The sequence below is a fragment of the Nicotiana tomentosiformis genome, chromosome 12 (assembly GCF_000390325.3).
Source record: "Nicotiana tomentosiformis chromosome 12, ASM39032v3, whole genome shotgun sequence".
NCBI lineage: Eukaryota > Viridiplantae > Streptophyta > Magnoliopsida > Solanales > Solanaceae > Nicotiana > Nicotiana tomentosiformis.
In genome coordinates, this window is record NC_090823.1 from 56,766,112 (window position 1) to 56,781,974 (window position 15,863).

The window sequence follows — 15,863 nt, forward strand, 5'->3', positions numbered from 1 at the left end:
GAAATATCAATGAAATCAGTGAGATGACAATAAGAAACGACCACTATGGGTCCAAACAGTGTCGGCATAATGCCTAAACATGATATCTAGCATGATTGATAGCTTAACTACTTATCACATGGTGGAAACACGGATATCAATAAAGTAGGACAACTATACAGTGCCATAGAAGCAACAGAGTCCCAATTCACATGGTGCACGCCCACACGCCCGTCACCTAGCATGTGCGTCACCTCAACACCAATCACATAACACGTATTACGGGGTTTCATACTCTCAGCACTAAGTTTAGAAGGGTTACTTACCTCGAACGAGCCAATACCAATGCCGAGCAAGCCAAGCGATGCTCTAAAGATGCCATCACGCATGTAGCGACTTCCGAACTGCTCAAAACTAGCTAAAAGCAACTCAAATACATCAAATAAAGCCCAAGGAAATAATTCCAAATGATAAAGATCGAATCCTTAATCAAAACCCAAAACCGGCCAAATATCACACCCGGGCCCATGCCTCGGAACCCAACAAAACTCACAAAATCTGATAACCCATTCAATTACGAGTCCAACCATACTAGTTTCATTCAAATCCGACTCCAATTCGATGTCCAAAACTCAAAAATTCATATTATGAAACTTTAGGCCAAAACCCCCAACTTCTCTTTAAAAATTCATTAACCAATTGCCAAAAATGAAGTAAGATTCATGGAATAAAATCAAAACTAAGTGTAGAATACTTACCCCAATCCTTGTGATGAAATTTGCTCCAAAAATCGCCTCAATCCGAGTCCCACATCTCAAAATATGAAGAAAGAACCAAAACCTCGATTTATAGCTTCTGCCAGCAGTTACGCACCTGCGGCACATTAGATGCTTATGCGGCGTCGCTTCTGCGACATAACCTCCGCTTCTGCGGAATCAACTGAGGACTCGATCCTCGCACCTGCGGACAAGATACCCACTTCTGCGACATCTCATGTGTGAGCCACCATCTGCGAATGCGAAATACCTCGCTCTTGCGCTCCATCACCTCGTACCTGCGCATCCGCATATGCGCCCAAATCTCCGCTTCTGCGGTCTTTCTCACCCAGAACTCACCTTGACACGCCTCTGTTGCTTCTGTGGCCATCGCACCTGCTCAATCCAGTCATAGGTGCGATCACACCAGAACCAACAGCTTAGCAAAAGTCCAAAAATGCAATGAAATGATCCGAATCTCGTTCGAAACACACCCGAGCCCCTCGGGACCCCGTCCGAACATGCGAACAAGTTCCATAACGCAATACGGACCCACTCGAGGCCTCAAAACACCCATAACAATATCAAAACGATGAATCATACCTCGAATCGAATCTATGAACTTTGAACTTTTTAACTTCAATAACTCGTGCCGAAACATAGCAAATCAACCCGGAATGAACCCAAATTTTGCACACAAGTTTCAAATGACATAACGAAGCTATTCCAACTCCCGGAACTACAATCCGGCTCTGATATCCTCAAAGTCAACTTTCGGTCAAACTTTTGAACTTTTCTAACCTTCAAATTTTCGATTTTTGCCAATTTGAGCTGAAACCTTATAGAAACATCCAAATGCAAATCCGAGCATACTCCCGAGTCCAAAATTACCATCCGGACTTAAAGAAACCATCATAACTCCGTTCCGGGGTCAACTTCACAAAAGTCAAACTTTTTCAACTTAAAGCTTCAATAGTGAAATTCATTCTTCCAAACCGATTCCGAATAACCTGAAACCCAAAACCGACGATTCACATAAGTCATAATACATAATATAGAGCTACTTATATCCGTAAACTACCGAGCGAAGTGTAAATGCTCAAAACGACCGGTTGGGTCGTTATAAAATTGGAGATGATTCAAAAATACTTCGTGTCTAGTTTCCAAAAAGGTAAAGAAATCATCATTTGGATATTTGTACATAAAGTTATGGCCATTTTACTAAATCCTGGTAGGGTAGAATTTGCTGAAGTGCGGCCGCACAATTTGGATTGCGGTCGCATGACCTGGGATGTGCGACCACACTTGAAAATGTGCGATCAGCACTTTGGAAGGCAGCTTTGGTACTATATAAACGAGGGTTAGGGTATTATTTTATATTTTGGATTTTGGGAGCTCAGTTTGTGATGATATTTCGTGGGTTTTTCAAGAAAATTATCGGGGGTAAGTGATTCTAACTCAGATTTGGTTAATATACATGAATATATCACTGATTTCATCATTTAATTAGTACTTTGAGATGAAAATTTGAGAAAAATTGTAGAAAATTATCGGGGTAAGTGGTTCGAGGTAAGTGGCTTGCCTAACCTTGTGTGGGGGAATTCCCCATAGGATTTGATGCTGTTGTGATATGTGAGCGCCGTGTACGTGAGGTGACGAGTACGTACACGGGCTAATTGTTAGAAAATCCATTTTTTACTGAGTAATAACCTGTTTTCTTCTTAATTGAGTTATACCAGCATGTGTAGTTATCCAGTTTAGCCTAAAATAGCATGTCTACGTGCCTTAATTGCTTATTTGAACTATGTGCAGCATGCTTAGTGGATTTTCTACTTTTTCCTTGACTTGTACTTAGTCTAAACTGTAGGATTTCTTGTCGTAACTGTAATTTCCATTGTTTGAGCTGCGTATTTACTTTGGGACTACGAAACGGTATTTCGGGAGATCCCCCGGCATATTTACTTTAGGACTACGAAACGGTATTCCGGGAAACCCCCTTGCATATTTAATTTGGGACTACAGAACGGTATTCTAGGAGATCTCCCTGCATATGTACTTTTGCGACTACGGAATGGTATTCCGGAAAATTCTCCTGCACATTTACTTTTGGGACTATGAGACGGTATCCCGGGAGATCCCCCTGCACATTTACTTTTGGGAGTACGAAACGGTATCTCGGGAGATCCCCTGTTGTTATTCCGATGTACTGTATTGTTATTCTTTGTGATTGCCTTTTTGTGAAATTTCAGTCTCTTATTATACCGCGATATTTATTCTGCCTTATTTAATTTATATATATCAGTAGGGCCCTGACCTGACCTCGTCACTACTCGACCGAGGTTAGGCTTGGCACTTACTGGGTACCGTTGTGGTGTACTCATGCTACTCTTTTGCACATATTTTCATGTACAGATCCAGGTACCTCCTTCCAACCTCACTTTTAGTTGCACAATTGTTGCTGTTCCGGAGACATCAAGGTATATTTGCCCGCGTCCGCAGACCTCGGAGTCCCTTTCTATCCCTTCTTATGTTGTTCCTCTTTATACTTCTTCTAGTATTGATGTATAGAACAGTTAGACAAAAATCTTAGAAGCTTGTGACTTATGGTGTTCCGAGTCTTGAGAGAGTTTGTGTATATTCGAGAGTGGTTATTGTATATGCCGAGCGGCACTTATATCAGTTGTTAAATTATTTGTTACAGTTAGTTGTTAAATTTATGTTTTGATTTCATTATTCCGCAATGTTACGCTTACCTAGTCGTAAAGACTAGGTACCGTCATGACTTCTCACGGAGGGAGAATTTGGATCGCGACAAATATCCTAAATTTAGTTACTCGGATATAGCTAATACTAATTGGTTGGTCATAAATCCACTCACAAATTTTGAGGCACAGACTTTAAGATTCAAGACAAGCTATTTTTACTGTTAAATAAGTACTTTGTTCCCAATCTCATTCAAAAAAAAAAAAAAATCACTGTAAATAATATATATATATAAAAACAAAAATCTCACTGTAAATAATATATATATATATATATATATATATATATATATATATATATATAATGCTTAATTTTATTTTATTTTACTAAAAGACAAAAAAAATATAAAAATTTAAAAAGAAGAAGAAGAAGAAGAAGAAGAAGATCTCTTTCATTAGATGAGTTATTACATATATGTTAAATTTATAGTATACGTATTGGTATGTACTATATAAAAAGTAAGAAAAGAAATCACGTTTCAATGCTTTTGTCTCTTTTTAGTGTTTTGTTTTTGCTACTTTGAGTTTATATATATATATATATATATATATATATATATATAGAATGTGCTTATAAAAAAGAAATTAGAAAAAAATAAATTATTTTTTAAAAAAAGAGAGAACAATCTAGATACAACAACCCAAATTTGGTTGCCATAAGAACTCATACTAATTGGGTAGATCAGATCCATTTCTAGACACACCGTTCTCAAGGAAACAATTTTTTATAATATTTTTCTAATAAAAATGCCTCAAGTTTACCACAAAATTTCACAAAGTAAAGAAGAGCACTTCAAACGTTTAAGTTTTCACCCATTTCATCTCTTTCCCAAGAAAACCTTCACCATACCCACCTCTCACCATTGTAACTTTCTCGTGTAATCATCAGTCCACCCTCATCAAAACACCATATTTTCACTATCAATTCCGCCATTTCAACACCCAAATAAACAGAAAAGAAAAAATGACATCTCTGAAAAGAATTTTTTCAGATATGGGCTTATAAAGTGAAAATCTTGACCATTCAGTGAGGAAATTTGCAGAGATCAAAAAGTATTTTGCAGAAGAATGCGAGATGGTCTTTGTACCAACAGATGAGTCTTATGCAACCAAAATTCTAGAGAATGTTCAGTCTATAGGTTGGGAAGGGTTTGTGAAGCATCCAGGTGACTATGTTGCTGAAATCATTCTTGAATTCTACACCAATATCAATAAATCCGAGAGAACTTTGAAAATTGGCGGTAAGATTATTCCTTTCGACTCTGCTGTTTTGAACGATTTGTATAAGTTGAAGGATGTTAATGATGAAGAAACTAACATTAAAATTGATGGGAAAGATGAAATGTTTATAGAAGAAGCTTTCAAAGACCTTTGTCCAGATGGTGTTAGGAGTTATTACAAGAATTCTTGGAGTGTCGCTGGATCGTGTATGCTAGAAACTGCTAGAACATGGGGTAAATTTGTTAGTTCACGATTAGTGCCATATCAGAATATATCCAATTACAATCTGGAGAGAGTGATGTTGTTATATGCAATTAAGAAAAGTTTTCCTATAAATGTCGGGAGAATAATTAGCGATGTAATTATTACTTGTCGGTTTTCAGAAGAGTCTTAAATCTCTATTTTTCCCATCAACTATCACTCGTCTTGCGGAAAAGTTTAATGTTGACATGAGTAGATTAAAAGTAATCTATTGATCTGAGTTATATTGCTACGTTGCAACCTCCGCGAGGCATTGAAAGAAAAGTTTCATAGGGCCAAACAAGTTCTGAAAGTCCAGAAATAGAAACTGATGTGCAACCCGTACAAAGGGAAACTGGTATTTCCTCTATGGCCACCTCGTCAGATGTTGTTGCTTGTCTGCACCAAATATTGCAAACACAAGCTGATATGGCAAGGAATTGGGATATGTTTAAAAAATAGCAAATGGCGAGGGATGGAGTATTAGGGGCTAATATGACACATCTTATGACAGAGTTGGCACAAACAAGAACTAGTCAAAATACTTTTAGCCAAACTCTAGAGAATCAACTTGCCAATACGTCACCTACCATCCAGATGATGGAAAACTTAAATGTGGAATGTTGTTAATGCTGTAAGATGTTCTAACATACCAAATTTTCAGCCTTACTCTGTTGCAGATCCAGGTGTTAACAGCTTCCATGGTGAACATACCGGTTACTATCAATCTCAAGAATTCTTGATGACAATTGCGGCGCCACCTCCTACAATATTTTCAGAGAGAGGAGAAGCAACAACTCTAGTTCCGATGCCATATAGAAATCAGATTTTTTCAGATGTGCCGCCTTTTCATGGTTTAGATACTATTGGCAGTCCTTCTAATCTCTTTAATGAAGGACCTTCTGTTCCTCCTCGTCGTCCTGAACTTGGTGACCTTGATGCGGAGCTTGACTTCTTCCAATACAATGTGATGTTGGGCATATTTCGATATATGTTGATGTTACTTTATCCATATTTTAACCGCTTTTTGATGCTATTTGATCTTTAAAATGCCCAACATGGTTTAATTATTGGTTTTATGACTAATTGAATTGTGTGTGATGAATTAGGGTGTTTGGAGTACAAAAATATAAAGAAAAGGTGCTCTAGGTAGAGGAAGAGGGGTTGGATTTCGTGCACCCTTAGCAGTGAAGTCGGCCCATAGCATCCGCACCTAGGCAAAGCTGAGAAGGAGGAACAAAGGGTGGATGCGACGCATCCACCCTAGCATGCGAAGCTGAGAAGTGGAGGACGAGGTGGATGCGATGCATCCACCCCAGCATCAATCCCTGTAGCCAAGTCGGATTAGGAATAGGAGAACTTTGGCCCACGACTTTTGTACGTAATATATAAGCCAAAAACGCCTCTTTTAGGGCATCTAACATATTGGGAAGAGGGAAAAAGCCACGACAAAGCTGTGGAGGCCGGAATTCATCAAGTTTCATCTTTCTCCTACCAAACTTAGTAATCTTTATGTTTCTTTGTATAATGTGTTGTTTGGCTACCATGTCTATATGGAGCTAAACTTCACGTTCTAGGGTTGTGGTTCTTTCATGACTATTGTTATTCAGATATTGATTTTGACTTCTTGATTTATCATATTAGTTTATTTATTCAATCTTGCGCTTATTTATTTGATTGCTTGATCACCAATTGAATATTATCTACGAATCTAGAATTGAACTCGAAAGTGGGAATTCTATATTGCATACAGGATTGAGTAGGGCAAGTTCTTGAACTCGGGCATCGGAAAATAGATTCGTGGTTAGGATAGACATATACCTAATTGCCTTGCTTGGTTGATTTACAGGAATTATAAATGCGTTCTTGTTGATTCTAACTCCATAGACATATAGGCGTTAGGTTAGCTTGAATAGGCGAGTAAGAACTCGACAGATTTTTATGAGCAATATTAACCCTGTCAACCAATAAGCTAGATAAATTAGTCGGCCAATTTAATTTAAGAATACAATAGGATTGTTAGATAGCCCATAACCCTAGATCGTTTTCATTACATTGATATCATAAAAATCTGCTCTTTCTCTGTTCAAAGTTCATTATTTATATTTTTTATTTAATTAGTTTAGAATCAAATATTTTTAGGTTTAATTCTTGTTTAGATAATTATGATAGTCTAATTTAGTTAATAGTTAATCATAAGTCCTCGTGGGTTCGACATCCGACTTTTAGTCTCTTTATTACTTGACGACCGCGTATACTTGCGTGAGTGTGTTTGGTCGCAATAAGTTTTTGGCGCCGTTGCCGGGGACTTAGAAATTAGCTATTTTTCTAGATTAGACATTTTTTTTATCTATTCATTTTTTTTAGTTTAGTTAGGATTTGTTATTTATTTTAACATGGTATCTTGGAATGAAAATTATTCGAATGATGGTTATTCTTATTTTGATGATCCTTGTCCATATTGTGGAAGACCCCACTGGTGGAAAAAATGTCAGAATATTCCCGGGACCGATTTGTGCGCACAATCTCAATCCTTTGAGTGGAATATTTGTAATATGTGTGATGGTCAAGATGGCCATTGGGATGGTTGTCCTAATCCTGTTCATCCTTCTCTGAGCCCTTATTATGATCTTTCTAATGATGTTTCTGATTTTGATAGGGGCAAAGAAGTGCAGGATATGGAGCCTGATGCATATATTAGGGATATTCTGAGGCAAGTAGCAGAGCAACAGGATGAACTCAAAAAAGATATGAAAAGAATGAGGGCAGCAATCACAAGAATGAAGGCCAATATGAAAGAATTGAATGAAGAGAGCGAGTACCAGCAAACAGATAATTTTGAAAAAGTGGAGATTTTGAGCCATATGTCGCTGGTGGAACAATCCGAAAGATTAGAAATATATGAGGCTCAACGTGAGGAAATAACAAATGAGATGAGATACTTTATAGAAGGAAGAGCCAAATTGGGACAAGAGATCGATTAATTTGGTACTACTATTCACTACTTAGAGGCTCAATTGAATACAAAGGTTGATGCGTCTAACGCCCAACAAAACAGTAATGAGTTGTGTAAAGCTGAAAATGAGCTTATACGCCAAATTGAGGAGCTAAAAGTGGAGAGCCAATCACTCGAGAATATTTTTGTTGATGATGCCCATGTTGAGAAAAGTACACTAGAGCCATGTGAGGAAGTAGATAATGTTATATTTGAAGATTCTTGTGTATGTAAATATGAGGATGTAAAGAGTAATACAATTCTAGAGTTAGGGCGTATTGGTCCTCATTCCAATCATTTTTTCACATTGTGTTTAGATAGTAAGATAGTAATCAAGACATCTGAGCCTATGGGGGAGTCAAAGAGTGAGGATGAGAGTGCTTGTATTCTTGAATTTGTCATGCCAAAAAGCAAAAAATACATTCCTCATCTAAAGGCCGAGAAGTGTAGAGTGAAAAATTTATTACTTGGCCTGGTTATCATTGTAGCCCCACCACTGGAGCATAGCCGCAAACTGGATGCCATGTTAGGGGCTCAATTCATAAGTTCGAGGTGGAGGCAAAAAGTGATTCACGTCGTGCCGCTACGTTAAATCAGGCGCTTGTTGGGAGGCAACCCAGCTTTACTGCTTTCTTTTATTTTTGTTTACATTTTATTTTATTTTATTTTTATTTTTTTGTATTATTTATTTTTGTTTTGTAGGATTATGAGCATAGGAAGCAAAACCATTAGAAGAGTGCAAAAGCGAGCTAGATGGTGAGGACTAAGTGTGGGGTGCCCACACAAAGGACGATATCTGGGAAAAGTCTGAGTACCTCGTGAGCCGCTATTGCTTCGGCCTTTGACTTACCAGGGAGTCTCATTTACCCTCTTATTATTTATAGTATGCATTGAGGACATTGCAAAATTTTAAGTGTGGGGTGAGGAGATCGTTTGGATGAGTTTCTGTGCTATTTTAGCTTAGTTGTAGTACTCATTCTTAAGTGTAGTAGCTTTTGTGAAAAAAAAAAAAACGAAAAAAGTAGAAAAATTGGACTTTTCCCGATGATTGATCTCCTAGACAATTTTCTTGAGGGATTAAAGTCTAAACAAAAATCCAAAATATGTCTTTTAGCTTTCTTTAGGTAGTAATAATCCCCTGTGGTTTTTCTTTGTGCCTCGGTTCTTTTCCATGGGATGTAATTTGAACCAGGTAGCTTTTTTCTTTCCGAGTAGATTAGGAATTTAGGGAATAAAAGGAGCAAGAATGATGAACCTAGGCGCCCTTGACTTGTTTGATAGTAACATATTTATGCTTTGGCATGTGTAGTATCTTCTGTATGATTTGAATTTATTGATGATGCCTTGTTAAATTGGATAGCATGTTTTGTGGCGCCTATGTCTCGTTTACATGACTTATGTTCACCTTGTGTTTAATACTTAATATCTCGTGGCTCCGTGAATACTTGCATTGCTTGAGAGTCGGAATGTGATCGTCTTTAGTGAGTCATGTGCCATGTGTGGTGAGGTTTTTGTGTTGTCCATGTATTGTACTTGTGTCTAGAACTTGCCCGGTATGTGAGTTGAAGCGAAATTTTAGGTGATGCTCGGTTTGAAAAATAATTTTAGGCTTTCTTTGATCTTTTTGAGCTTATTTATTATCACAAATAAAATCTATCCCTAGTTAACCCTTTTGAGCCTGTAGACCTTTTATTTGGTACCCACATTACAAGCCTATACCCTTTTTATTTTTAATTGACATTGTTTTGATCCTTTTACCTCTTAAAGCACTTTAATTGTTAGATGAGCGCTAAAAGAAGTAAGAAGGGACTAAGTGTGGGGTGACTTTTGAGTGGAACCAATGAAAGAAAGAAGGGTGCACTTATTTTGTAAAATAATACACCACTAGCGGAAATTGAAAGAAAGAAAAATATAAATGAATAAATTGTTGTCTTGTTCTTGCTAGTGGGTATGAATTAAAGTAGTGCTTAAAGAAAGAGGAAATATTGTTGGGGTGATATTATTTGTGAAATTGAAGTGGTGTTGAAGAATTTGCGCTTAAGTTATTTGATGATGTGTTAAAGTGCTTAGGAGGTTGAGTCACTATTCCTAAAATATATCCTACCTTTCCCTTAGCCCACATTACAACCATGAAAAAGTCCTAATTGATTTTAGATCGAGCGAGCTTACATTAGTAGAGATTTACATTAAGGGCAAGCCTATGGTACCAATTACATGCATGTGATTTCTTCTGTGAGAGTGAGCAATTTTCTTTGTGAGCATGAGATTCGAATGTGTGGATTGATTTTACTCTCTCTGCTTTTGTTGTGAGGGCACATGGTTTCACGAGGGATAGATAACGTTATTAGACTTCTCTATGATGTTGGTTGTTCAAGCCATGAGTGCATTGTGACATTGAGTCAGTTTTTGAGGTTAGGATTGTTGTGAGCATGTTGTCTTTGTTTGAATATTTTTAAAAGAATGACACAAGTAAAGGTAAGTGCATATGATGCATATTCTAGAGCCTAGTTGTGGCAAATGACCATGGTCATAGGTGTAGTATGCTTTGAATGATAAGAGCTTAATTTTGTTTCGTCTACTATAGTGATGGTTTGTTCGAGGACGAACAAAGGTTTAAGTGTGGGGTGGTGATGTTGGGCATATTTCGATATGTGTTGATGTTACTTTACCCATATTTTAACCGCTTTTTGATGCTATTTGATCTTTAAAATGCCCAACATGGTTTAATTATTGGTTTTATGACTAATTGAGTTGTGTGTGATGAATTAGGGTGTTTGGAGTACAAAAATATAAAGAAAAGGTGCTCTAGGTAGAGGAAGAGGGGTTGGATTTCGTGCACCCTTAGCAGTGAAGTCAGCCCATAGCATCCGCCATAGCATCCGCACCTAGGCAAAGCTGAGAAGGAGGAACAAAGGGTGGATGCGACGCATCCACCCTAGCATGTGAAGCTGAGAAGTGGAGGACGAGGTGGATGCGACGCATCCACCCCAGCATCAATCCCTGTAGCCAAGTCGGATTAGGAATAGGAGAACTTTGGCCCACGACTTTTGTACGCAATATATAAGCTAAAAACGCCTCTTTTAGGGCATCTAACATATTGGGAAGAGGGAAAAAGCCACGACAAAGCTGTGGAGGCCGGAATTCATCAAGTTTCATCTTTCTCCTACCAAACTTAGTAATCTTTATGTTTCTTTGTATAATGTGTTGTTTGGCTACCATGTCTATATGGAGCTAAACTTCACGTTCTAGGGTTGTGGTTCTTTCATGACTATTGTTATTCGGATATTGATTTTGACTCCTTGATTTATCATATTAGTTTATTTATTCAATCTTGCGCTTATTTATTTGATTGCTTGATCACCAATTGAATATTATCTATGAATCTAGAATTGAACTCGAAAGTGGGAATTCTATATTGCATACAGGATTGAGTAGGGCAAGTTCTTGAACTCGGGCATCGGGAAACAGATTCGTGGTTAGGATAGACATATACCTAATTGCCTTGCTTGGTTGATTTACAGGAATTATAAATACGTTCTTGTTGATTCTAACTCCATAGACATATAGGCGTTAGGTTAGCTTGAATAGGCGAGTAAGAACTCGACAGATTTTTATGAGCAATATTAACCCTGTCAACCAATAAGCTAGATAAATTAGTCGGCCAATTCAATTTAAGAATACAATAGGATTGTTAGATAGCCCATAACCCTAGATCGTTTTCATTACATTGATATCATAAAAATCTGCTCTTTCTCTGTTCAAAGTTCATTATTTATATTTTTTATTTAATTAGTTTAGAATCAAATATTTTTAGGTTTAATTCTTGTTTAGATAATTATGATAGTCTAATTTAGTTAATAGTTAATCATAAGTCCTCGTGGGTTCGACATCCGACTTTTAGTCTCTTTATTACTTGACGACCGCGTATACTTGCGTGAGTGTGTTTGGTCACAACAAGTTTTTGGGCGGTTCTATCCCCGCCGTGATGACCTCCATATGGTGACGCATGGCAGTCATGTAGTATAGCCTTCATCTCTTCCTCAGGAACACACCTTCTCACCAACTGATCTGCACACTGCCTATATAGGAATGGCTCATCCCACACGTAGAACCTTACATCATGTAGGAATCTTCTTCTATTGTCAGCTGTCCATTCTAGTGGCGTCACCCCACTTGCGATAAAATTCACATAATCTGCATACCATGGGGCTTCACCTGAGGTGACTGCTAATATTTGCTCATCCGGAAATGTTTCTTTAATTGACCCTCCTTCAGCTACATGGTCCCGACTTTCTAATCTGGACAAATGATCGGCCACTTGATTTTCTGTCCCTTTTCGATCTCGGATCTCTAAGTCAAATTCTTGCAAGAGGAGGACCCAATGAATCAGCCTCGGCTTGGCGTCTTTCTTTTCAAATAAGTATCTGATAGCTGAATGATCTGTGTAGACGATGACTTTGGTTCCCACTAGATAGGATCTGAACTTGTCAAACGCCCACACCACTGCAAGCAACTCCTTTTCAGTCACTGTATAATTCATCTGAGCTGGATTCATAGTTTTGCTTGCATAATAAATGGAGTGAAAGATTTTATCCCTCCTTTGCCCCAACACCGCTCCAATTGCTATGTCACTTGCATCGCACATCAACTCAAATGGTTGTGCCCAATCGGGGCCAATGATAATTGGTGCAGTCACCAATCTTCCCTTCAGCTCCTCAAATGCTTTCAGACATGCATTATCAAACTTGAAGGTAACATCTTTCTCTAGAAGCCTGCACAAAGGGGAAGAAATTTTCGAAAAATCTTTAATGAAACGACGATAAAAACCTGCATGACCCAAGAAACTGCGAATGCCTTTGATGGATGTCGGCGGGGGCAATTTTTCAATCGTCTCCACCTTTGCTTTATCCACCTGTAGACCATCTTTTGAAACCTTGTGCCCCAAAACTATACCTTCACGTACCATGAAATGGCACTTTTCCCAGTTTAGCACCAAGTTCGTCTCTTCACACCTAGCTAGCACTTTATCAAGGTTCATCAAACAACTATCAAAAGAACATCCAAACACAGAAAAATCGTCCATGAATACTTCTACAAATCTTTCAACCATGTCAGTGAAAATAGCCATCATACACCTTTGAAAAGTCGCAGGTGCATTACAAAGACCGAAGGGCATTCTCTTGAACGCATACGTGCCATAAGGACATGTAAATGTAGTTTTCTCTTGGTCTTCTGGGGCTATAGCAATCTGATTATACCCCGAATAACCGTCCAGGAAACAGTAGTATTCCTGGCCAGCTAATCTATCAAGCATTTGGTCAATAAAAGGAAGGGGAAAGTGGTCTTTCCGGGTGGCATTGTTCAGTTTTCTGTAATCTATGCAAATTCTCCATCCAGTGACAGTTCTTGTAGGAATTAAGTCATTATTTTCATTAACTACTACGGTTATCCCCCCTTTCTTCGGCACACATTGAACGGGGCTTACCCATTTACTATCAGAGATTGGAAATACAATACCTGCATCAAGCCACTTAATCACTTCTTTTCTTACCACTTCTTTCATGATTGGATTTAGTCGGCGTTGGTGTTCTACACTTGGCTTGTGTCCGTCCTCCATGAGGATTTTGTGCATGCAGAAAGCTGGACTAATGCCTTTAATGTCAGACATTGTCCACCCAATTGCTCGCTTGTGCTCACGTAGCACCCTTAATAGCTTTTCTTCCTGTAATTTAGACAAGTGAGCAGAAATAATAACAGGTAAAGTGTCAGAACTTCCCAAATAAGCATATTGAAGGTGAGGGGGTAGGGGTTTAAGTTCCAAATTTGGAGCTTTTTCAATTGACGGCTTTGGTGGGGGGCCACTTGGCCTATTCAGGGGCTCAAACGGGATTATTCCTTGCATGTAACCACATGATGTATCTAGGATATGCATCATCTCCTCAACCTCATCATCCATCTCCAAGCTATCAAACATCATGATTGCTTTTTCTAAACAGTCGTCTAGATATACACTCGTGTCAAGAAGTTTCTCATCCACCTCCACCACAGATATCATAGAGAGCTCCTCATAGTGGCGGGGAAGTTGGATTGCTTTGTAGACATTGAAGACTGCTTCCTCGTTGTCCACTCTCATAATCATTTTCCCTTCTCTCACTTTAATTATTGCATCGCCAGTAGCCAAGAGAGGTCGTCCCAATATGATTGGAACTTGTTCATCAGCCTCGAAGTCTAGAATAATGAAGTCAGCTGGGAAGATGAATTTTCCAATTTGCAGCAGCACATCTTCAATCACTCCTTCGGGGTAGGCTATGGACCTATCAGCTAATTGCAACATCACGGTGGTTGGTCTCGGAGCTCCCAGACCTAATTGCTTAAACAAGGATAAAGGCATCAGATTTATGCTTGCACCCAAATCACACAGAGCACGTCCCACGTCAATATTACCGATTTGTACTGGAATGGTGAAGCTGCCAGGATCCTTAAGCTTTTGGGGAAGCTTGTTTTGGACCCTTGATGTGCACTCCTCAGTAAGTGCAACCGTCTCGAACTCAGTCAATTTCCTCTTATGAGCCACTATGTCTTTTATGTACTTAGCGTACTTTGGAATTTCACGAAGTACATCCACTAATGGAATATTTAATTGAACCTGACTCAACATGGAGAGAAATTTGTTGAACATGCGATCGTCATTCCTTTTCTGCAATCTTTGGGGGAAAGGTGGTGGTGGCCTTGTAACCTCCATTCGCTCTGAACTTGCATCATCTTCCTTTGACTCTTGTGTTGCCTTAGGTGTCAACTCCCCCCAGGTATAGGTTTTTCTTTTATCTTCCTTGGCACTTCCTCTAGTTCCCCTCCCGTTTCTAAGTGTAACTGCATTAACTTGAGGGTTCTTCTCTGTATCACTGGGAAGTGAGCCTGTAGGTCTAGTATTTTGGTTTGCTGCTAACTGCCCCATTTGCCTCTCAAGATTTCTGAAATCGGTCCTGAGCTGTTGATTGTCTAGCAACAACTTTTTCAGCAAGTCATTCGTACTTTCTTCCATTTGTTGGGGTGGCTTCTGAGGTTGAGTAAAATTCCCTTGAGGCCTATACTGATTCTGTTGACTTCCGCCCCATGAGAAGTTAGGATGATTCCTCCAGTTTGGGTTGTAAGTGTTCCCATATTGCGCATGTTGATTCATAGGACCTCTGTTTTGTTGCCCCACATAGTATATAGATTCAGGATTCGTGGGGCACATGTCAATCATATGACTGTCTCCGCATAGTTCGCAACAAATAGACATCTGCTGTACATGTTGCATTTGTTGTGTTGTCATTCTATTCATCTGATTTGCCAATTTTGCTATATCGGCTCTCATGGCGGAAAAGTCATCAAGCTCAATCAAACCGGCGGCCTTCTGTTTAATTCCCCTTCGTGAATCCCCCTCTCCTTGCCAATTATGGTCATTAGCAGTGAAATTATTTAGCAAGAGTTGTATTTCACTATACGGTCTTGCCATGCAACTACCCCCACAAGCTGAGTCAAGATTCATCTTTGATGCTTCATCTAACCCATCAACAAAAGTGTGACCCAATACCTCATCAGTTTGACAATGATGCGGGCAGTCTCTGAGTAGCTTCTTGTATCTTTCCCAAGCTTGACGAAGTGTCTCGCCATCCCGTTGTTGGAACCCAAGAATTTGGCTCCTCAGCGACTTTGTCTTCTTAGTTGGGAAAAACTTGATCAGGAATTTCCTTGCTAGATCATCCCAAGTGTGGATAGAGTTCGCGGGCTCCTTTTGCAACCATTCTTTAGCTTCCCCCAACAGTGAAAAAGGGAATAGTGTCAGCCTGACATAGTCCTTGGAGACGTTCGGATAATTGTAAGTGTCCGTGATTTCCAAGAAGTTCTGAATATGCCTCTGCGGGTCCT

The 15,863-nt window shown here is 38.9% G+C and overlaps 1 protein-coding gene across 1 annotated transcript; it reads left to right on the forward strand.

Moving 5' to 3' along the window:
• Positions 1-4,209: 4,209 nt before the first annotated feature.
• On the forward strand, positions 4,210-6,614 carry LOC104103645 (uncharacterized). The gene is made up of 2 exons (XM_009611562.4): positions 4,210-4,737; positions 5,638-6,614. The coding sequence occupies exons 1-2, from the start codon at positions 4,572-4,574 to the stop codon at positions 6,003-6,005; spliced, it is 534 nt and encodes a 177-aa protein (XP_009609857.2). The 5' UTR covers positions 4,210-4,571; the 3' UTR covers positions 6,006-6,614.
• Positions 6,615-15,863: the final 9,249 nt, after the last annotated feature.